This window comes from Nomascus leucogenys, chromosome 2 (assembly GCF_006542625.1).
Source record: "Nomascus leucogenys isolate Asia chromosome 2, Asia_NLE_v1, whole genome shotgun sequence".
NCBI classification, from domain to species: Eukaryota; Metazoa; Chordata; class Mammalia; order Primates; family Hylobatidae; genus Nomascus; species Nomascus leucogenys.
Window position 1 is genome coordinate 46,623,089 of NC_044382.1, and position 22,310 is coordinate 46,645,398.

Consider the following 22,310-nt stretch of genomic DNA (forward strand, 5'->3'; position numbering starts at 1 on the left):
GTCTGGCAGCTGAGAATACTCTAGCGGCCATCCCTCTTAGGGTAAAGGAGAAAAGAAAGGCCAGCCTCGGGTAAGACACCTTTGAGACCAGATCCCTGACCTCTGTCTTCTCTCCCACCCATTCCAAGGTCTCCCCTCCTTCCAGCTGATTCCAGGCATTGCTCACTTGCACCATCCTGGGCCCTGACCCAGAGGGTACATTCTCAGGGTTATAAATTCTCCCCATGAGCTGGGCAGGGAACGGGGTGGTACCTGCTGCACTGAGGGCGGCACGAGAGTGGTGCCCACTCATACCCACTATGGCTCCGTTACCAGGAGATGAGCCTAGGGGCCACAGCAGCCAGGAGAAGGCTCCTGCCTCCCTCCAGGGCCCTGCTTCATTGTGGTTTACTTGCAAGCTACGCACAGCCCCCAAGCTAAGGATGCAGGCTCTACCCCATAGGCCTCCCTTCCAATCTGCTGTGGGAGGGCCCAGTGCAGCAGGACAGGCCCCAGATGTGGGGCACGTCCAAGGAGATGAGCTCCTCATCCAGCCAAACTCCTATTTGTTCACTTTCTCAGAGGACGCTTCTGAGCACCTACTGTGGGCTGAACGGACTGTCCTCACAGAACTCCCAGCCAACGGGCCATGATGGAGAGGGATTAGGGCTAGGAGAGGGTCTGAGTGGACGGGGGGACATAGAGACACAGAGGGAACCTGGCCCAGCCTTGATGTGCAGGAGGAGGGTGTGTGTGTGTGGTGTGTGTGTGTGTGTGTGTCTGTGAGAGAGAGAGAGAGAGAGACAAACAGACAGATGGACAGATAAACAAGGCTTCATGGGGCATATAAGTGAGATCCGGCCCAAGTTACTTAACTTCTCCAGTTTCCTCTTAGGGGAAATGGGGAAAACGAGAGGTCGGGCGCGGTGGCTCACGCTTGTAATCCCAGCACTTTGGGAGGCCGAGGCGGGCGGATCACGAGGTCAGGAGATCGAGACCACGGTGAAACCCTGTCTCTACTAAAAATACAAAAAATTAGCTGGGCGTGGTGGCGGGCGCCTGTAGTCCCAGCTACTCGGAGAGGCTGAGGCAGGAGAATGGCGTGAACCCAGGAGGCGGAGCTTGCAGTGAGCCGAGATTGTGCCACTGCACTCCAGCCTGGGTGACAGAGCAAGACTCCGTCTCAGAAAAAAAAAAAAAAAAAAAAAAAAAGAGAGAACCTACCCTCGCAGGGTTGTCTGATCGTGAAGATGAACTAAGATCACTCACAGGTGGCCAAGCACAGGGTGTGGAACAGAGCAAGCCAGTGTGAAAATGGTGGGTCTCATTAGCAGTGGGGGACGGTCCCAGTCCTCTACATCTCTGGGCTCACCTGGGCTCACCCAAGCTCCCGCCCAGTCTGTGGGCCTTGTGACTTGCCAACAGGGAGGTGCTTAGGAAATCCAGCTGACTCAGCCTTGGCCATCTCCAGAGGAGGAAAAACCAACACACGACTTGGAAGAAATTTTGGCTTCTGAGGATGCAGGAACGCTAAGTGGGGTGAAAACCGGGGGCCCTGGCTTGGCTGCCTCGCCTAGGGCTGCATGGAGAGGGCACCAGGGCTGAGAGCTGGGGGCATATGGCCTGCAGTCTCCAAGCAAGATCTCACACTGGTCTGTATGTGTGCTCCCAACCAAAGATGTGCACCAAATCCACCGGGGAGCATGTGAAAAACACCAGCCCCTGGGCACCCAGGCTCTGCTTGAGGGACCACTGAGGAAGGCCGGGAGTGAGGCCCAAGCAGCTGGATTTTAAAAGCTCCAGGGAATTCTGGTGACAGTCCTGGTTTAGATGGCTCTGTTGTGTGGCTTGAGCCGGGGCCGGATAGTGTGCTCAGTCCTGCAGGCAACTCACCCTGCAGCTTGGCTCTAGGAGGTGTGAGTGAGAGCGCCCATTCCTGCCTCAGGGAAAGGCTGGCTGGGCTGGTTCCCCTTTGTGGTGTTCCTCCTACCCCAGAGGCCCTGCTGCTGGGAGAGCAGCCTCCCTTTCCACCACGCTTCTCAGCCCAACCTCTGCCTTCATCAGGAGCTAGGCAGCACCCTCCTGGCCCCCAATCCACTCACACCAGTTACTGTGCCCAGCTCTGGGTCCTCACTGGTCCATCTGCCCAGGGCAAGGAACGTGGAGAGGTAAATACTCAAACCCTCCTGGCACACAGTCCTGTCTTCCCTGGAAGGAGGCGGCGAGGCTGGCCGCTATTACTCTGGGTCCCCTGTGCTCTGGGGTGGCTGCTGTGGGCACTGACACCACAAGGTGAGAACATCTGGAAGAATGAAGGGTGGGCAGAGGCCCTCTCAGTGGGCACAGTTCTGGGACTGTTACCTTGCCGTTCCCCTCTCTTCCCTAGCAACGATTTGCTGCCAAGCCTCATTTTAGAAGACCACAGTCCTCCCTGAACCCCCAGCGGCGGCTGCCGGTACCTCTGCTGGGCCTGGGGCCCAGCTGTCCCTGAGGAAGAAGGCTCAGGGCCGTGACTGGAGTCTAGCTGTTTTGCTGGCTGGCGGTCGCTCTTCTCCCTGGCCCATGACTCCCTCTTACTTGCTCTCAGAAGCCCCCAGAAGAAGCTGTAGGGACAGCCGCGGGGAGAGGTGACAGAGGGCAGTGTCCCCTGCCCTCGGCAGGGCCCGCCGAGGGTGCATCAGGAAGAGGATCCCCGGGCCATCAGTTCCCACCCAGCTCCTCTCCCCTGCAGGCTGGGCTCTTGCAAGAGGAGTCAAGTTCTTTGGGCACCGACACGGCACCCCTCCGTTCTCTGGGCTGAGGTTGTATCTTACTGCGTGAACTGATTTTAAAGATATCTGTAGGATTGAGGTGGGGGTGGAGGGGTGTTTTTGTTTGTTTTGGAGAGTGGATGGAATGAAAATGGGAGGGAAGTGAACACTGAGGCAAGAATCTGAGGAGGAAAAACAAGTCCTGTTCTTACAGAAGACTGTCCGCTTCTAAGCAGACAGCATTAGTATTCCAGGGAGCAGAGTCAGGACCACACAGATTCAGGGCTGGAAGGGATCTCAGACCATCCAGTCCCAACTCCAGCACTCTGGGAAGAAAACCGAGGTGAGGCGGTGTCGTGTGACCTGCTAGTTCCGTGGAGAGCTGGGCAGCGTGGGGGCAGAGGCTGGCCCTCCTGATCCGCACCCAGGCAGCTTCCACACCACCCTGCAGCAGGCCTGGCCACTGGCCTCAGCCCTTCTGGGGGAAGGTCAGCCAGGTGGAAGATGGAGAGGGCTTCTGGACTGAGCCCTGGAGGGGAGCTGGGGGCCACCAGGTCAGTGAGCAGCCAGGGACAGCCCATGGGGCCTGGGAAGGTGCAGGAGAATGAGGTCAAAGTTAAATGCACAGAGGGAGAAGGTGCATTTAGAACTGAAGGTCAGCCAAGGACAAAACCCCATTGGGTCAGCGGAGGGCCTGGGCCTAGATAAGGCAGTGCCTCCACCCTGGGCCGGGTCCCTGCTCTGCAGTGAGGTGACACCTTGTGTGGGGTTTTAGATGCTCTAGAATCAGACAGATTTGACTGTCAATTCTGGCTGCTGACAGTGTGACCTTAGGCAAGTGATCCTCCTCACACCTCGGGATAACTGAGATCACTCCTGGACCACCACGTGGATTCATTAAGACACAGATGCAATGTCCTCAGAACGGGACACAAGCCCCGCAGACTTCAGCTGGTGCCCTCTCCTCCTCCTAGTCTCCTCTCACTGATACGAGGGGTTGACACATGACCCACCACGGTTCCTAAAGAAAGCTGCAGCAGGGGTGGTGGAGGGGTCGGCATTGGCTCTCTAAGCTGCCCTCAAATGAAGGGGCCTCTACTTTAGTGGAAGCCCCCATTTTGGGGGAGACATTGAGGGATGGCAGTAACAGGTCCTCCCTTTGGGGGATGGGAGAGAGCAGCCCCAGCCACCTGGTAACCTAGCGGCACTCTGCTTCCTCCCACCATTCCTCACGGCACAGCTCTGGGATTTGGGGCTTCCTCCAGGTGGGACCCCAGGCCAAAGTCCCTGTCATCAAGACTTAAATCCCTTTAAAGCAGGCAGATGAACCCTGGGACCCAGCTGGCCGACCCACCTGACCTGACAAGGACTGCTTGGGAGGGATAAGGTAAGGGAGTACATCTGTGGACCGGGTGGCATGAGGCTGGAGAAGGAAAGGGGCATGCTGGGGTGACACACACGGCTGCTTCTGTCCTGAGGCAGGAAGCCAGGCAGCCTCACCCCAGCTCTGCTCTACTCTGGGCTGGGCTGAGGCTGCAGGCAGGCGTGGCAGCAGCAGTGCTGCTGCCAGCCCAAGTTGGGCCGCTCCTCTGGGCTCCTAGGCAAGCCCCGATCTGCTTCTCTTTCTGGCAACTCGGCCTGGCCCCAGTGAGCGCTCTCCTTTCAGATCTCAGAACCTCCTGAGTTTTTCCCATCCATTTATCCTGGGACCTGCACCATGAAAACAAATGAACTCTCCCCTTCCTCCCCTACCAAAGCAAATCGCACCTTAAAATACAGTCTAGGGCATGGCAGGGGGTGCTTCCCAGCGCCTACCCTGCTGGTGAGGGGCTGAGAGGCCCGAGACCAAGGAGGGCTGGATAGGGCATCTGCCATCAGAGTGAGGAGCCCCTCAAGGCGCCCAATTCCTCTCCCCTCAGGAGTCGGCAGAGGCTGGGACAGCCCTTGGGGTTCTACCCCATGGTCCAGGCACTTCTGCTACCTGTTCTCAACCCAGGTACCACTGGGTTGGGGAGGCACCGGGCCACCTTGGACTGGGTACATCACTGTACCCATAGCGTACCTTAAGAAACTTACAACAAAAGCTCCTTTTCAGACGCCCTTACATCTCTCCCTAGACTCTTGCCCGCTACCATCCTTTCCTCCTGAGTCATGGCCGTGCCACAGTGGGTGTGACGGGTGGCCCATGTTCTTCATGCAGTGAGTGGGTTCTCGAACTAGAAACGCTATCATTGCCATGAATACTGTCCTTGGAATCCTACTTTCCAATTTTTCCAGAAAGGTGGTTCTCATTTCTTTTCTTTGCATCTACACCAGTCACAAAAGCCACAAACTCCCATCAGCAATTTTTCTGTTACTCTGAAGCTAAGGGAGGGGGAAGAGAGGAGTTCCTCCTGGGTTGAGACTCTCTTCTCCAAAGTGTTAAGGACACCCCGGCTCTGAGATGCTGGGAAGACTCTGGGGAGTCTCTGTCTCTGTAGGCCCAACTGCAAAGAAAACAGTTCATGCTGGTGACTGAGCCCAGCAGGGTATGCCTTCTGGATCTCAAAGGTTTTGCTTTTGTGGTTGTGGAGGCTCCAATGCAGGTCCTCTGCTGACGCCGCCATTTCTCCTCCTCTCCCTGGACCCAGGGCGGCCAGCTGGAGCCCTTCCGCCTGCGAGTCAGGGAAGTGGTGCTGTGAACTTGCTGACGACGGGGCTCTAATGAGTAGGGCTCGTGCTGAATGCAGCCTTGCTCCTGCTCTGGGCAGCCTCAGCCCAGGAGTACTGGGGAAGCTGGAGAAGGGAAGACGGGAGGGGAGAGAAATGCACAGGAGGCCAGTCCTGCGGCCCACTGTATCCTTGTCTGCCTTTCTATGACCTCAAAATGGAACTCAAGTCCCTCAAACACCCCTGAGGTCCTCCGGCCTCTAGAGACAGGCAGGAAAACAGAGAGCAGCTTCTGTCCCGGCTTTTGCTGCTGAAGCGGAGGCAGGGAGGACCCAGAGCAGATGCGGAGCCCATTGCCCTGATCACAGTGTGCATCTCCAGGCCCTTTACAGAAATGACCTCCTGCATCGGAGGAGCTACTGCTTATCACGGGTTTGCGTGTGCTGGGTCCCGAGGGGAGCATTTGACATTCATGATCTCATTTTCATCCTTATAACAAACCTGGGAGCAAGCTTCCATTATTATTTTCTGTTTATAAATAAGGAACGTAAAGCTCAGAGAGGCTAGGTTACCAACCATCAAGTGGCAGAGCCCAGGGTGGACTCCCAGACTTCCTGAACCCAAAGCCTGTGCTCTTAACCACCAGGCCTCAGTGTCACCTGGGCAGGGAAGGAAGAGCCAGAGAGGGAAGTCATTCAGAATCACATCAAAATTACAAAACACCAAGAGTATTCATCGCAAGTGAATAAAGCCTACAAAAAAAGACTCTAAAGCGTTACTGAAGGACATCAAGATGGCTCACAGGACTGAGAAACAGCCTGGCTCCTGGGCCGGGGAGTTCACCACAGCCAGACGCCAAGTTCCCCCAAACATACTTGTAACGACAGACAGGTCATTACAATGGGCCAGGATCTGGGTGGGGGGATTACACTTTCTCTTTAAACACGCCTATGAGGCAGGTGTAGACATCATTATCCCCTTTTCACAGGCCCAGGGAGGGTAAACTCCTTGGCCAGGGTCCCTGGCAAGGAAGTGTTAGAACTAGGATTCAAGCCAGGGTCATGGCCACCTGTCTGGGACATTCACGTTCACTCAGAGGGGAATAGACATCCTCCCAGGATTTTCTGGAGACTGTGATCACCCTGAGAGTTCTAAATGCAGGCTGGGAGGCAGCTGTGCCTAGGAACTGTGGACTACCCGAGGTCCCACCATCGGGACCATGGAGAGGGCCCCCATCCCGTGGATACTCACAGGTGGGGGCATGGCCATCTTACAGGCAGAACTCACTCAGGCAGGATGGCGGCTGCCCAGCTGCCAGGCAGCCAATAGCTGGCATCTTCTGGGCAGGGGAAGCAGCAGTCCCACCTCCCAAACAGGGACCCAGCAGGATGTGGTGAGCACGCACCCTGCATTCTGCACTGTGGAAATCAGGGTCACATTTTCACTTAAAAACAATCAGATCTCTAGCTATGGGAGGATTTCTACTCCAGTGCCAGGAATATTAATTTGACACCTGCAACTTCTTTTTGACAAAAGGAATTTTCAGATAATGTCTGCAAGGAGCAGGCGGTGCTAAGGAAACAGCCACTTATATTGAATAATGGGAAGGCAGAGACAACTGAGGATGCCAGAGGGTGGAGACTAACGAGGTGTCACTCGGTGGAACTGACGAACAATGGCAGACGAGACACCCCAGCGAGGCCACGTGCCCGTGGGACTGAGAGAGATGGTGGTGGCGGCAGAGCTGGGTCTCTGAGGCTTTACTGCGCCAGCTCTTGCATCACCAACACCTGAGCACACTGTCCCCTGGGAGCAGTGGCTCTCAGCGAGAGGGAGGAACATGTGGGTTTATCACAACCATCCTGGGAGAGCAAGACATTTGCAACACAGATGACAAAGTGAATGTCCCAAATATACAAAGAGCTGCTACAGATCAATAAGAAAAGTGGACGAAGGATCTGGGGGCTGAAGGGGGAGCTTTTTCAAAGTACACATACCAGCTGGGCATGGTGGCTCATGCCTGTAATCCCAGCACTTTGGGAGGCCAAGGCAGACAGATCACTGGAGATCAGGAGTTCAAGACCACTTGGCCAATGCGGTGAAAGCCCGTCTCTACTAAAAATGCAAAAAGTTAGTCAGGTGTAGTGGTATACACCTATAATCCCAGCTACTTGGGAGGCTGAGGCTGAACCCGGAGGACTGCTTGAACCCAGGAGGTGGAGGTTGCAGTGAGCCGACATCACACCACTGCACTCTAGCCTGGGCGACAGAGTGAGATTCCATCTCAATGATAATAATAAAAAAAACCCCACAAAAACAACAAAAAACACATACACCTCTCCACACTCTCCACACTCAAGAACTTCTGGAACAAGAGAAGACCACGAACCTTCCCCTGGTGAAATCATGAGGAAATGAGGAGGAAGATACAACCACACACACACAAGTTCACCTCCTGCTGCTGACATGGGCTGGCAGCACGCTGGGTGAGACTCAAGCCTGGTGAGGAAGCGATTAAGGGCCCAGGCTTTGGTGCCAAACAGATCTGGCTCTGGGTTTGGGCTCTACCACCTCCGAGCTGTGTGCAGGTCACGTGACCTCCTCAGGCCATAGTTTTTTGAACTGCAAAATGGAAGTAAGATGACTCCCCCTAGAGAACCATCGTGAGGGTTCTACAGACACAAGTGAAGGGTCTAGCGTGGTTCCTCCCACGGTAATGACTTCCTACAATTAAGAATCTTCCATGACAACCTGTGCTGTGGGGCTGCCTCGCTGGAAGTGAGAGCCTTCGCAGCGAGCACTGAGGTTAACTTCCATGAGTGAGGACTTTGGTAGGAGAGGACCTGCCTGTCTGGCTGTGTTCCTGCTTGACCTAACAGGCTTTCATAGTCTTGAATCCCAGGGAGCTCCAATTCGAGATCAGGGCTGTTTGGAAATATTTGAAAAATCCTGAGAGGGCACTTTCTAGCTATCCTAGAAAGGAACTTTCAGGAGAAGATGGGCTTTGTCTTGTTCATGGCTGTTTTCCCATTGCCAAGTACACAGCACACCCTCAGGCTCACCAAAGATTAAGCAGGGGACACTTAGGAATGTGATTCTGGAAAGCAACCGGATGGGGTAGAATCAGGACTCATCACTAATGATTAAGGGCCCCAAATCCCTCCTCTAGAGAAAAGGGGAAGCAGAGGCTCTTCACTGCTGTTATGGTACCCCTCAACTGTCCCCAAATGTCCCCCAGAGCAGCTTCCATGCCCTCCCCAGTGCAGGCCCACAAGACGTGCCCCAAAGTCCTGACAACATTTGGCACTTCAGCAAATCGAGTTTCCACAGCCGCAGCCTGAACAGCGCTGTTTAATGGACTGCATCTCCGCCTGCTCCCTTTAAATGCACACGCACACAAAAACCAATTTCAAGCACAGAAAGCTGGATGGGATTAAACAACTCAATTTAAAGGACTGAAAACTCAGCTGCTTCCAGTGAAGTCCTAGGGAAGGAACCAATCAGCAAAGTTCTGCTCTTCCTTTTTGTATTGAAATGAGGGCTGTGACTGTGCAGTGAGTCACTCCCAACTCGCACACAGAACGGGGCCAAGTCCACCTGGGCCTCGCGCTGCAGGGGGTGGTGCAGGAGAGGGTGTGTGTGTGTGTGTCTGTGTGTGTGTGTGTGTACGCATGGGGGCGGGGAGTAGGCAAGAGAGGCCAAGGGCATACTCACAGACCATCTGTTTTGGATTTTTCTGGTAATACAGAAAACCTCAGAGGACCTAGAGCCTGATACCTGCCTGTCCATTTCTCTCTTCAGCCCAGGTTCGGGAAAGCAAATTCAGGCTGCAGGACAGCTGCCCGGGCCCCCCACAACCCTGGCACCAGCCCAGGGAAGACTGAGGAGCCTCATTCCATGGGGACTGGTGAGCAATAGCCCTCTCCCATTCCCCCCACCCAGCCTCATCCACTCTCTGCAGTGTGGGCAGGTCTGTTGATTCACGAGCTGGCTGCCTCATGGAGATACAGCTCTGCCTACAGCTCACAGTGCCTTGGAGCTCAGAAGAGGAAAGTGGGCTGAGGCTCAGCTTGGACCGTCAGCATCTGAGATGCAGCCTGAAGGGCTGGTATGGATGGAGGGACGGGATGCTGCCGTGCAATGGGCACGCGTGGCTGCAAACCCTGCCGCTTGGCTGGGAGGCAGGGGAACCCGGTAAAGGAACACTACGCAATGGGCGTGGCTGAGAATGGAGTGCGGAAAGGTGTGTGTGTGGCTGGGGCAGACTCCCGCCCAGATGACAGTAAGAGCCAGGTGCCCCCTCCACCTCCCAGGCCAGCCTCTGTACTCTAGCTCTCTCAGAGGGCTCACTCCTGCTGCCTGGGATCTGGGTCAGCCTCTCCCTCTGCACCAGCAGCTCTCGGTGGCCCCAAAAAGGCAAAGCTTAAGGGTCCTATTTCAAACTAGAGGTCATAATGGAGTCCAGCTGAAATGAGTAACACAACCAACGCTAACTGAGCGTGCGGCAGGGGCCCGGCCCAGTGCTTAGCATTTTACATGGATCATTTCCCTCTCACATCCACCTATGGTTACTACCCTCAATGAACAGAGGAAAACTGAGATGCTGAGATGCAGAGATACTAAGTGTCTTGCCTTTGGGCAGCCTGACTCCAAGTCAAGCTCCCCACCTGCCCTGTGCTGCCTCCCTCACTGACATTCTGCCCCAGCTGCTCCAGAAGGGTCTACAGAAGAGACCTCACTCCTAAAGTGAGTTTTTTTGTTTTTTTGTTTTGAGACAGGGTCTCACTCTGTCACCCAGGCTGGAGTGCAGTGGCACGATCTCTGCTCACTGCAACGTCTGCCTCCTGGGTTCAAGCAATTCTCCCACCTCAACCTCCTGAGCAGCTGGGCGTACAGGCGTGCACCACCACGCCTGGCTAATTTTTGTATTTTGAATAGAGACGGAGTTTCACCATGTTGGCCAGGCTAGTCTCGAACTCCTGGCCTCAAGTGATCCACCCGCCTTGGCCTCCCAGAGTGCTGGAAAAACAGGTGTGAGCCACTGTACCTGGCCCCAAAGTGAGTATTAAACACAGCTTTACCTCTAGGAAGGATGCACTGTACCAAAATAAGCATATCTCAGTCACTAACAAGGGGAGGCAGGGCAGCCGATGTTCCATAAGGACGGGTGGCGTTGGTGACCTACCTCATCTGATTCATCTGATAACGTCTGCAGTAGGATGGGAAAGAGGCTGTCCGTGTGCCGGAACATCTGGAGAGCAGAAAAGCAGGGGTGCCCGTGAGCGCTCCCTTCGCCCTGGGACTGCGCTCAGTGCAGTGTCCTGCTGGTGTGCACGGACCCACTGGTCTGCACGGACCACTTCCCTCCCCGGCACAACGAGGGCTCCTCGCAGCACCTGTCACTTCTCTGCTGGCCAGGGTTTCCCTAGAAGTACAATGACCAAAATGCTACCAACCGTGGGCAGACCCTGGAAAACCAAGGCAGACCCAGAAGAGGCCCCTGGCTTGGAGGGGCCTGGGGCTCACCTTCCGAGGAGTTTTGATGTAGAGGTGGTAGAGCCACTTGAGAACTGCAATCCTGGTCATCATCCCAATGGCTGTGTCACTGAGGTGGCAGTTTAGGACCTGAACGATCCCGTCGAGGTGAAGGGTCACTGGGGCTCTTTCAGTGCTGTGGGTAAGACCAGGAGGGAGAGCAGAGGTGAAGCCCACCACAGCCGTCTCCCATGGAGTCATGGCACCACTCTGGGCCTGCATATCCTGAGTCACACACTGCTAACCACTGTCCAGGGGGATCAGGGGTCAGGGATGACCTGATCCCACACATCCTTGCTGGTCTCCCACCAGCCCAGCTCAGCCCAGCCCAGGGGTTTGAAGGGGGCTTCTCTCTCTCCCTTTCCAAAGAAGTTTGGAACTTGCTGCTGGGTTGGAACCATGATAACCGTGTTTGGGGGACAAGGACCGGTCTGCTGGGCTCCCACTCACTTTTCCTTTTCTTTCTCCAGCACCAGCCTGGCTTGCACAGGAGGAGAAACCCTCTCCGAATCACTGAGCTGACCTGACCAGGCTCAGGGCATTACGTTCAGACCCTTTCTTGAAAAAACAAAACCACCAGGTCCGGACCATACGAGGGAAGGTCCCGATAACAACTGTTGACCTCTGCCAGGCCCTTCACCGACTACCTGAAGGATGTTTCTCAAGTGAGGTCAGGGATCGAGGCTTGTCATTGTGCCTTGTCACTGCACCAGGGCACTCAGCACATTTGGCCTAGGAGAGACACCTTGAGAGTTGAGACCAAAATGGGCTTCTTTGAGTTGGGAAAGGGGTAACACAGCCTCTGCCTATGAGAAATGGATATTGTTCAGGAGGTACTTTTGTTCTGGTGGGCACAGGAAGCCCCCTGGCTTCTGTGGACTGAAGCCCTGCGGGTCCCCAAAGTCCTGCTAAGCAGCCTGTGGGATGGCGGGTGCTGCTGGGAGGCTATGAGTTGGTTTTCTGCCCAAAGCACTGCTCCCTGGCACAGGCTGGGTTTTCAAGGTGCGGGCAGCATGGGTAGAAAAACCTCAGGATGTCGGGCAGGGGCTCCCTTCCTACCGAGGCACTACACTGTACTTCCCAAACAGTGCCAACAGGTGCAGGCCAGGGGCTGCATTTCCTGAGGACCTGGGCCAGCAGAGCAGTCCCCTGCCGGTATAAAACCGTCTCTTCCGTGGCATTTCTAGGCTGCTCAATTATTCATTTGCATCAGGAACTGATGGCTGTGCTTTCCTCACTCGCCTGCAGCCCCTCTGAAGCTCATTTGATGTGAATCCCTAAAGGGCACGATTCTGCACTCTGTAATTGCTAAGAGGAATTGCTATTTAATATGGTTTGATGATCCCCACGGTGCACATTTCAGGGGCGAGAGTGGGCACATCTATCCTCTGGTGGCCAGGAGCTCCAGGCATGTGATACAGCCACAGAGCCCAGAACTGAGTCCCTGGGTGGGGGGCCACTGTGATAACCCTAGCGGTCACATGGCTGGAAGTTCCTGGTGTCTTCTGAGGATACCGAAACATTTAAATCTTTGCTAGCCTGAGACAGATGGGGACAGTACTGTGCAGGTAGAGGAGTCTAGGGCAGTAAACACCGGCCCCATCAGTCTCTTAATCAGTTTCTCTCAAGTCCACTGTCCCGCAGAAATACAACGTGAGTCACAGATATAATTTTACATCTTCCAGTTTTCAATTAAAAAGGAGAAACAGGTGAAATGAATTTCAATGCTATGTTTTAATTGACCCAATGTATCTAAAATAGTAGCATCTCAACATGTAATCAATATAACAGTCAATGTAAACATTCCCAACAAAATATATTCTCTTTTGTGTCCTAAGCCTTTGGGACCTGGTGTGCATTTCACGGTTATGGTGCACCTTGGTTCAGAGTAGTCACCAGGCACTCAGTAGCCATGTGGCTGCCGCAGAGGCCCACACAACAGTCCATGCCAGGACTTTCTGAGTGTTTTCTTGTCATCTCTGGCAGTTTCCTAGCCAGTCCCTTAGCTATGGCCAGCATTTACTGTTTTATCTCCTAGTCCCTCTTTTTCCCGTCCTGGCTGGCCTCCTGCAGAGCTCCTTCCCTTGCGTTCTGTTCCACACACTTCTTGGGCTGGAAGAATCCCCTGGCTAGAGAAGCTCATGTCCTGGGGGTGGAAGAGATGCCGCCCTACAGCCCAGGCCTTATGCAAAGCAGTTGAACAGAGGCCACCCCCACCCCAACCTGGTTTTCCTGACCCTGTGAGCCCCAAAGTCTGTAGTGAGCCCCTTTCCAGCAGGAGCCACAGGGACATGTAGGCTGCCAGGGTCCAGGGTGTCACGAGGACCCCGTGCCTGGCAAATCACTGTGACAAGCTTGGCTGAAACAGCACCCCCTGGGAGGAAGGCCTTGTTTTTCCTTGTTTCCCTGGGAGCCTTGGGACTGCCCTGGAGCTGCTGGTGAGGGGCAGGGTGGTGCTGTGACCGGGTCCCCTACTCCACCAGCATGCGGCAGGATCAGTGGTGTGTCTGAGCCCCCGGGGGAGTAACAGCTCTGATAACAATGGCAGCCATGATGGTTGTGAAAAGTGAACGCTCTCCTGGGCACTTTCCTACACAGCCTCATGTCACTCCTTAAAAAGCCCTATGACCTAAGGCACGCCACTTCCATTTCGGAGAAGAGGGAACTGAAGCACACAGATGGGAAGTCACCTGGCCAAGATTACACAGCCAGGGAGTGGTGGGGCCGCACTTTGGATCTCATCAGTCTGACTCCAGAATAATCTCACCTGCCACACGGCACAGCCTCCTGACCACAGCAGCAGGTTCAGAGAGAGTCCCTGGTGGCACTGCCTCCACTGTCTCCTGGGAGGGGCAGCAGAACGCCAGCTCCTGTGTGGACCAGCCCCTCTGAGCCCAGGGGATACCTGGCAGCTCCAGGTGTCCGTGGAAGGAGGTTAGCACACACTTTTCAGTGTATTTTTTTATCAGAAGGGTAGACAGTGGCTCACACCTGAAATCCCAGCACTTTGGGAGGCCAAGGCAGGAGGATGACTTGAGGCCATGAATTCGAGACCAGCCTGGGCAACACAGCAAGACCCTGTCTCTATGAAAAATTTAAAAAGTTAGCTGGGTGTGGTGGTACACTCCTATGGTCCCAGACACTCGGGAGGCTGAGGTGGGAGGATTACAAGATCCCAGCTGCTGTCAGCTCACCTATGGTGAGCTATGACTGTGTCACTGTACTCCAGCCTGGGTGACAGAACAAGACCCTGTCCCAAAAAGAAAAAAAAAAAGAAAACAAGGGGAGGCAGAGGACACGGGGGAAGCCTGATGCTCCCCACCAGTGCAGGGTACGCTAAGAATCCAAAAGGGCCAAGACGCCAGACTGGGTGGCCCCTCTGCAAGCCGAGCTCCGTGGCTCACAGTGGCCCTAACATGCTGCTGGCCAGACTGTGGGGCCTCTCCTGCAAGTGGTGCTGTGTCAGGGCCAAAGAACGGCAGCATACCACGGAGCTGGTATGTGAACTGGCAGCATTTCGTGTATTAACATTCTCCAACTTTCTCCATAGCAAACACCTGAACACAGCGAACCTGAAGGTATAGGGCATCTTCAGGCTGCTACTGAGGCGTTCCTGCCGCACTCAACCCAGAACCTCATCACCGAAAGGAACCTCATGGTTCAGGTAACACAATCCTTCAAGGCACGGATGAGCAAGCTCAGGTCCAGAGGCAGTACGGGACCCATCTGAGACCATGAGGCCATGTACCAAGCACTCATTCCCTGGGCTGGAGACACTCTTCCCTGGGCTTTTCTTCCCTTGCCTGGCTGGAGGTGGAGGTCATGGGAAGCAGGTGAACCCTAGAGGACCAGGCAGACTGATCTTAGTGCCTGGGAAAGGGAGGGTCAAGATCCCAGCTGCTGTCAGCTCCCAGCTGCTCTGCTGGGCAGGGTTGGCTGCTGCTGCTGAGCTCTGCGCATGCTCAGCAGGGAAACTGGGGCTCTGGGACCCTGCACTCTTCCTAGAGGGCACACTGCATGATGTGCTCAGTTCCCCAGCTGCTGGGCCGGAGCCTGAGCGGTAGCACCCCGCTGTCCTAGCTTACCTTACCCATCAAGAACAGAGGGAGCTCACTCAGTTTAAAATACATTTCTGCATCAGTTCCAAAAAGTCTAGACGAGTCACTCCTGGGGGCTTCTGAGTTATTTCAAGGTGTCTGCAAAATTCCATTTTCATGGAGCATTTTCTCATAAAGCATCTTATAATGAATGTCTTACATGTACGCGTACTACAATTTCCAAATGCATGGCACTGCTGTGGCTATTAAAATATAGATTTACTGAATAATGCTTCTGATACTACCAATAAATAATAATAAGTTCCAGTTGTTCTCTCGGGGAGACAGCACTTCATTTCTGTAACGTCTAACTTTTTACGGTGTTCGGGTTACATCTCTAATCAAATCAGAAGAAAGGTAAATCTAAAAAGAGAATTGCTTCTGAAACTGAACTTGCTCTTTAAAACACAGATAATTATAAATTTTTTCAATCAGCAGAGGCTAAAAGCTGGGAAATACTGATTTCTAGAACTTTCTGCCTGCTTATTTACAGGGCAGCGAGCTACACCAGGAGAACTGGTGTCACTGAAGACATCATGACCCTTGGCAACAGCCTGAGCCTCGTAGTGGAGACTGTTCATACAACACCTGTTTGAGAACTCCTAAATCAAATGAGTTAGGGAGGCCAAATGCAAAACTGGAACTCTCCAATTGCAACTAATAAAGTTAAATGCATGGGCTCTGGAGTCAGACAGATCTAGCTTGAATTCCAACTTGGCTACTAATTAGTTGAGTGACTCTGGGCAAGAAGTTAATCTCTCTGGGTCTGTTTCCTCATTTGTAAGATGGGGATAACAAGGTTCTTATAATAACAATTGTAGCTAAAGTGTGTAAAGTGCTTTCTGCGGCCCAGGCACCATGCTATGTTCTCTACATACTTAAAAAGCTTTTAAAAATCATTATTATTGAGACAGGGTCTCGCTCTGTCACCCAGGCTGGAGTGCAGTGGTGCAATCACAACTCACTGCAGCCTCAAGCTCTGGGGCTCAACTGATCTTTCCACCTCAGCCTCCTAAGTAGCTGGGACTACAGGAATGTGCCACCACACCCAGCTCATATTTGTATGTTTTGTAGAAACGAGTTTTCACCATGTTGCCCTAGGCTGGTCTCTTAACTCCTGGGCTCAAGCAACCAGCCTGCCCTGGCCTCCCAAAGTGCTGGGACTACAGGTGTGAGCCACCGTGCCTGGCTGTTCTTTACATACTTTAACTCATTGAAGCCCCATATCCCTTTGAGGTCAGTACTATCACTACACTGAGTTTAAAGATGAGGAAACTGAGGCGAGGGAAATCATGCTACTTGAACAAGGCCACAGCCAGGCATGCTGGAGTTAGGGCATGAATCCAGGCAGCTGGCTCCACCAGGCAGAGCAGTCACGAGAGAGAACACACCCAGTGGAGACATTTCTCTCCGAACCCTTTCCTCAGCTAGCAAGCATGCTTCCTCCACCCTGGTTCCTTCACTTTCCACCTCTCCCTGGGGAGTCCAATTTTCCACCTCCCATGTATTTCCCATGCTCTGGAGGGTAGAGGAACCCAGACCTACAGCCACCTCACCACCCGCTGCTTTTCCAGGTGGCATTCTTCCGTGGCTAAGCCTAGGGCCACCAGGGGCTTCTCGAGTATCGCAGGAAGAGGGGAGATGAGGGAGGGGGAAGAGGAAGGCTTCTGCTCTCAGGTTTAGCCAGTTAATTCTCCCTGTGTTTCAGTCCAAGTGAGAAATCTTTTATAAAAAATCTGGGATGCAAGGATTGCTTCCATGGTGATCCTTGAACCCCTGAAAGTGAATTCAGAATTTCATGTGGATGTGCATTTTTTTGGTGTGTGTGTGACAGAGTCTCACTCTGTCACCCAGGCTAGAGTGCAGTGGCACGATCTCGGCTCACTGAAACCTCCACCTCCCAGGTTCAAGCAATTCTCCTGCTTCAGCCTCCCAAGTAGCTGGGATTACAGGTAAGTGCCACCATGCCTGGCTATTTTTTTTTTTTTTTTTTTAATTTTTATTTTTAGTAGAGACAGGGTTTCACCATGTTGGCCAGGCTGATCTCGAACTCCTGACCTCAGGTGATCCTCCTGCCTTGGCCTCCCAAAATGCTGGGATTATAAGCGCGAGCCACTGTGCCCGGCTGTGGATGTGCATTTTTTTTGGAAGAGGGTCCATAGCTTTCATCAGGCTCTCCAAGGGTCAATGGCCACACAGAGGCACAGGACTGCCACCACCATGGCAGTTTCCTGCCAGGTGGGAATGCCTTTCTGCCGTGGGAGGAGTCTCCAGTCTGGCCACCACTCTGGGCAGACCTGAACTGAGTGAAACTGGTGGCCTCACGTGGTGCCCTGGGCAAGCGGCGCAGCTGAAGAATCACAGGGTGGGTCTGGCTATCTGGCAACTCTGCACGATCCCACCCGTGTCCAAGCTCAGTCTCACTGTGTCAATACCAGCTGTGGGAAGAAGGTGGTGGGCTGGAGCCCCGGCATGTTGGCTCTGGTTTTACAACTCTGAAGGTGCCCAGCACTTCAGCATAGCTGGTGACACTGACTGTGCAGCTGCCACATGGGGACCTGTCACCAGGAGTCAGGAAGCACTAGATCATTTGTTCTTGTTTGGCTTTTTAGGTAGGATGGTTTGGATTTTAGGTAGGATTTGGCATTGGCTCCTGAATGACAAGCATAAACCAAAACCCTGGTTCCAGTCTAGCAGTTCCTGGCCTTGGCACAAGAACTGAGGGCTCCTGTAGGCTCATCCCAGCCAACGGTAGCACAGTCTCCCCAGCGAGGCAGCGGACAGTGGTGACCCTCCGCAGCCCATGGCTTACGCCTACCTCTGCCTTCTCCTAGACCTCCCCGACCTCCCCCTCAATCCCCATAGCCCAGATTACAGAGACAAGTCTACAACAGGCTTTTGGCTGCCAGAGGGAGGCTTTTAAATCCCAGATCAGATCCTGTCATTCCTACTTGTGACACTGTCTCCACAGCTTCCAGTGCAAAAGCTAAGCCCTCTGCAGGATACACGTGTCCCTGCATGTCCGTCCAGACCGCTCCCTGATTTCCAGGACCCAGTACCTGAGTCTGCCTCCCCGCTTCTCCTGGGATGCTCAGAGCCACCTGGAACAGAGCTCTTGACCACCCAACCCACACCTGCTCCTCCTTCCAGCCCTGGTGTGCAAATGACACTAGGATAGCTGGGGTCTGGCTCACAATAAATTTTTAGAAGGCAGTCTTTCCCTCACCTCTCTCCTGCCTACCCCATCCCACGCATCAGTGAGTCCTGCGGTTCTCAACACAGAGCTCAAACCCACCTAACTTTCTCCACATGCTGCTTCTCCCCAGCCTGAGCCCCCATCCCCTCTGATGGGGACAATGGTGACAGCTCCCTAGCGGGTCTGCATCCAACGGGCCCCTCCTAGATCCACTGTCCACAGAGCAGCCCCCTATTCTTCCTTCCTTCTTGTCCCTACCATGAAAGTAATACTACTGACCCCACAGGACTCAGACAAAGCTGAAGGATCTGACATAAAGGTTTAGCACTGCGCTGGGGCCCTGGAAGCCTGGCTGCATTGACTGGCATTAGCTGTTATTCCCAGCCAGTCTTCTCAGTGCCTGGGCTCAGACACCATGGCCCTCCCTTTCCGGTAACTTCACCCCTCACATCAATCGCTCCCCTTTCCAGTAACTTCCTGGCTACTTCTCTGCCTCACCACTAGAGTAAATGAATGAAGGTCAGGGACACATTCAGGGGCCAGCTCTTATCTTGGAGCCTGCAGGGGTGAGCACAGGCAGGTGCACTGGAACGTGTGACAGCTATGTGAAAACGAGAGAAAGGCAACATTCGCTGATCTGCTCCATCAACGTAGGGGGCTCCTAGGGGCACATTTCATAATCAGCTGCACCTTCGTGCTTGGAAAACATGCTCAGGGTGCTGAGGGACGAGGATAAGTTCACAAATGATATCGACGTGGGAAGAACCCTAGCTAGGGGTCTGGGGGGAGAGCCTCTTGGAGTAGAGTGCACATTTTCTCTTCGTGAGTGACTGGCTCTCCCAGGGCCTAGGCTCACTGTCAAGTTCAGGGGGAAGAAACCCCTGTATGAGACCCATCATCCACTCTAGCCCCAGAGATGCCAAGGTCACCCAAAGAAAAAGTGACATGGGGCAAGTCCAGGGGACTCAGACCAGGGCAGAACCGTGACAGTACCGTCCCCGGGGAGTCCCTTCACCTTGCAGGGAGTATGGAAGGAGCCCCAAGGAAGAGAATTATTTTGCTGCCTGGTCTGCACTGCCCCCTTGTGGAAGACTACGCCATTACAGCTGACCTGGGCGCACAGGAGACGACAGCTCCTGGGGCCGGTGATTTATCCTTAATCTTGGACATGATTAATGACTGCCCATGCTCAGGCTGTCCTTGAACAGACTTCCCCTTGTGGGTCTTGTTGGCCCCACATCATCCTGGACAAACAGACAGCGCTGAGTCAAGGCAACTGTGTCTCACTGCAGTCACCATGTATTAGCTGTACTTTTATTATTACAACTTGCGTTTACTGACCTCCAATAGCTTAATTTTTTAAAATATTTTAAAATAAGTAAGAACAATCCATTTTCTCTCATTTTTTTTTTTTTTAAGACATGGTCTCACTCTGTTATCCAGGCTAGAATGCAGTGGTGTGATCTCAGCTCACTTCAACCTCTGCCCCGCTCTGGCTCAAGTGATCCTCCCACCTCAGCCTCCCCAAGTAGCTGGGACCACAGGCACATGCCACCACGCCCAGATAATTTTTTGTATTTTCAGTAAAAACAGGGTCTCGCCATGTTGCCCAGACTGGTCTTGAACTCTTGAGTTCAAGCGATCTGCCTGCCTCGGCCTCCCCAAGTGCTGGGATTAGAGGCATAAGCCACCATGTCTGGCCCCCAATGGCTTCTAATCCACCCTATCTATCCATCAAGCCTGGGTGGGGTAGGCTTGCTCAGTGTCCTTCAGATTCCTTCATCAATTAACTCTTTTGTGTACGAGGGTGTCCCAAAAGAAGCAGCTGCAAGTAGGGTTTGCCTTGGGTCACTGCTGTAGTCTCCTGCATCTGGGAAAGGTCTAGGCCGCTCGCTTCCCACAAACCCTCTGGCTGAAACAAGCCACTTACCTGGCTGCAGTGAAGACACTGATGCTGCTACTGAAGCTGGAGTCACAGGAACCATCTGGACCTCCTGGGAGAGGAAGAGGAACAAGGGGTCATGAAAGGCTGTTGGGTCTCTTGAATAAACAAGACCCCTGTGACAAGCACATACAGAACTCTCCAGAGCCCCATACCTTGATTCAGGCTCTTCAAAAGGACCGTGGCTCTGGAGCCCTGAGGACCCAATGCCCAGTCATTCTTGATAGTCCCCAAGCTTGTAAGTCTGTGGTCACAGTGATCTCACAAGGAGGGGACACCAGTGCTGAACACATCTGGCAAATCTCAGAAGGGATTACTGGCCTGAGGCGAATGGATGTTTAAAATGACAGATATGCCCGGCATCCTTAGCTATCAGGAAAATGCAAATCAAAACCACAAGATACTACTGTACACCCATCAGGATGGCTAAAATAAAAGACAGATAATAGCAAGTGTTGATGAGAATGTGGAGAAACTGGAACCCTTGTACATTGCTGGTGGGAATGTAAAATGGTGCAAGCTGCTTTGGAGAACAGTTTGGCCATTCCTCCAAAGGCTAAACATAGAGTCACCACATGACTCAGCAGCTCCACTCCTAGGTATATACCAAAGAGAAATGAAAACTTACAGCCACATGAAACCTTGTACATCAACCATGTTCACATCAGCATTATCTACAATAGCCAAAAAGCAGAAGCAACCCAAATATCTATCAACAGATGAACGGACAGATGAGCTGTGTATGTATAGCCATACAATGGACTATTATTTGGCAATAAAAAGGGATGAAGTACTGATGCACACCATAAAAATGAACTTTAAAAACATTGTGTTAAGTGAAAGAAGCCAATCATAAAAGACTATATATTGTATCCCTTTCTCGAAAGTGTTTAGAACAGGCAAACCTATGGAGATGGAAAGTGGACTGGAGGTTGCCTAGGACTGGAGGAGATGGGGGAATAGGGTATAATGGCTAATGGATTCTTTCAAGGGCACGTAAAATATTCTAAAATTGATTGAGGTGATGGTTACGTAACCCTGTGAATCTACAAAGTCACTGAATTGTACACTTGATGTTGGGTGAATTGTGTGGTACATGAATTCTATCTCAATAAAGGGCTTAAAAAATGACTTTGGGGAAAGGACTGTGACTGCACTGTATCTGCGCCCGAGTCTTCCTCCAAGTGGCCAGCTCAATACCTGTCATTAGTATTTAACTTACCATCATATAACCCAGGGTAGAAAAGCATCTACCTGGCATCGACTACTTATTTTTCTCAGTTAAGGAATAACCTTTAAATTCCAACCTTTTTCTTTTGGCATCTAATCAAGTTTCCTAAACAGCCAAGATGTTCTAGATCTGGAAAGCTGCTGGTAGGATCCTGTTCCGCCTTCAGCCCCCGTCTAGGCACTGGCCACAGCTCTCACTGCACTGAGAAGGGAAGATGGGGCTGGCAGTCCTGCAGTGCTTGGGGTGGGAGGTGCTATGGGAAAAAATTCCAGACTCCTGATACTATTTTTTTTGTAGTTGTGAAATAATTTTAGATGTACAGAAAAGTTGCAAAAAGAGTAAAGAATTCTTTTTATACCCTTCAGCCAGCTGCCCCTAATGCTAACATTGTACATACCCATAGTTCAATTATCTTTTTTTTTTTTTTTTTTGAGATAGAGTCTCGGCTCTGTTGCCCAGGCTGGAGTCTAGTGGCACGACCTTGGCTCACTGCAATCTTTGCTTCCTGCACTCAAGAGATTGAACCCACCTCAGGTTCCAGGGTAGCTGGGACTATAGGCATGTACCATCAAGCCCGGATAATTTATTTTATTTTATTTTATTTTCAGTAGAGATGGGGTTTTGCCATGTTACTCAGGCTGGTTACAAACTCCTGGGCTCAAGTGATCCATCCACCTCAGCCTCCCAAAGTGCTGGGATTACAGGCATGAGCCACCATGCCCGGCTCCATAGTTCAATGATCAAACCCAGAAGGTTAACATCAATACAATACCATTAACTAAATGATTACCCTAATTTGAACATCACGAGTTTTTCCATTCCTGGCCTTTTGTTCCAGGATCTCACACTGTATTTAGCTAAACTGTCTTCTTTGTCTCCTCCAATCTGTGACAGCCCCTCAATCTGTGTGCCTTTCATAAACTTGACACTT

At 52.7% G+C, this 22,310-nt stretch overlaps 1 protein-coding gene and 1 long non-coding RNA gene across 3 annotated transcripts in view; one reads left to right on the forward strand and one right to left on the reverse strand.

Annotated features, from left to right (window-relative positions):
* The window catches only part of VAC14 (VAC14 component of PIKFYVE complex), a 113,811-nt gene that overhangs the window by 64,188 nt on the left and 27,313 nt on the right, over positions 1-22,310 (reverse strand). For both annotated transcript variants that reach the window (XM_030829505.1, XM_030829512.1), the window contains 3 exons: positions 20,137-20,200; positions 10,905-11,049; positions 10,564-10,629 (listed from right to left, as the gene is read on the reverse strand). In XM_030829505.1, the coding sequence (XP_030685365.1) occupies positions 10,564-10,629; positions 10,905-11,049; positions 20,137-20,200 (275 nt within the window). The remainder of the gene's footprint in view (positions 1-10,563; positions 10,630-10,904; positions 11,050-20,136; positions 20,201-22,310) is intronic.
* On the forward strand, positions 2,991-21,447 carry LOC115838619. The gene is made up of 6 exons (XR_004033671.1): positions 2,991-3,283; positions 4,046-4,116; positions 9,180-9,285; positions 14,464-14,577; positions 16,865-16,962; positions 19,626-21,447. It is a non-coding gene; the product is annotated as an uncharacterized LOC115838619 (long non-coding RNA).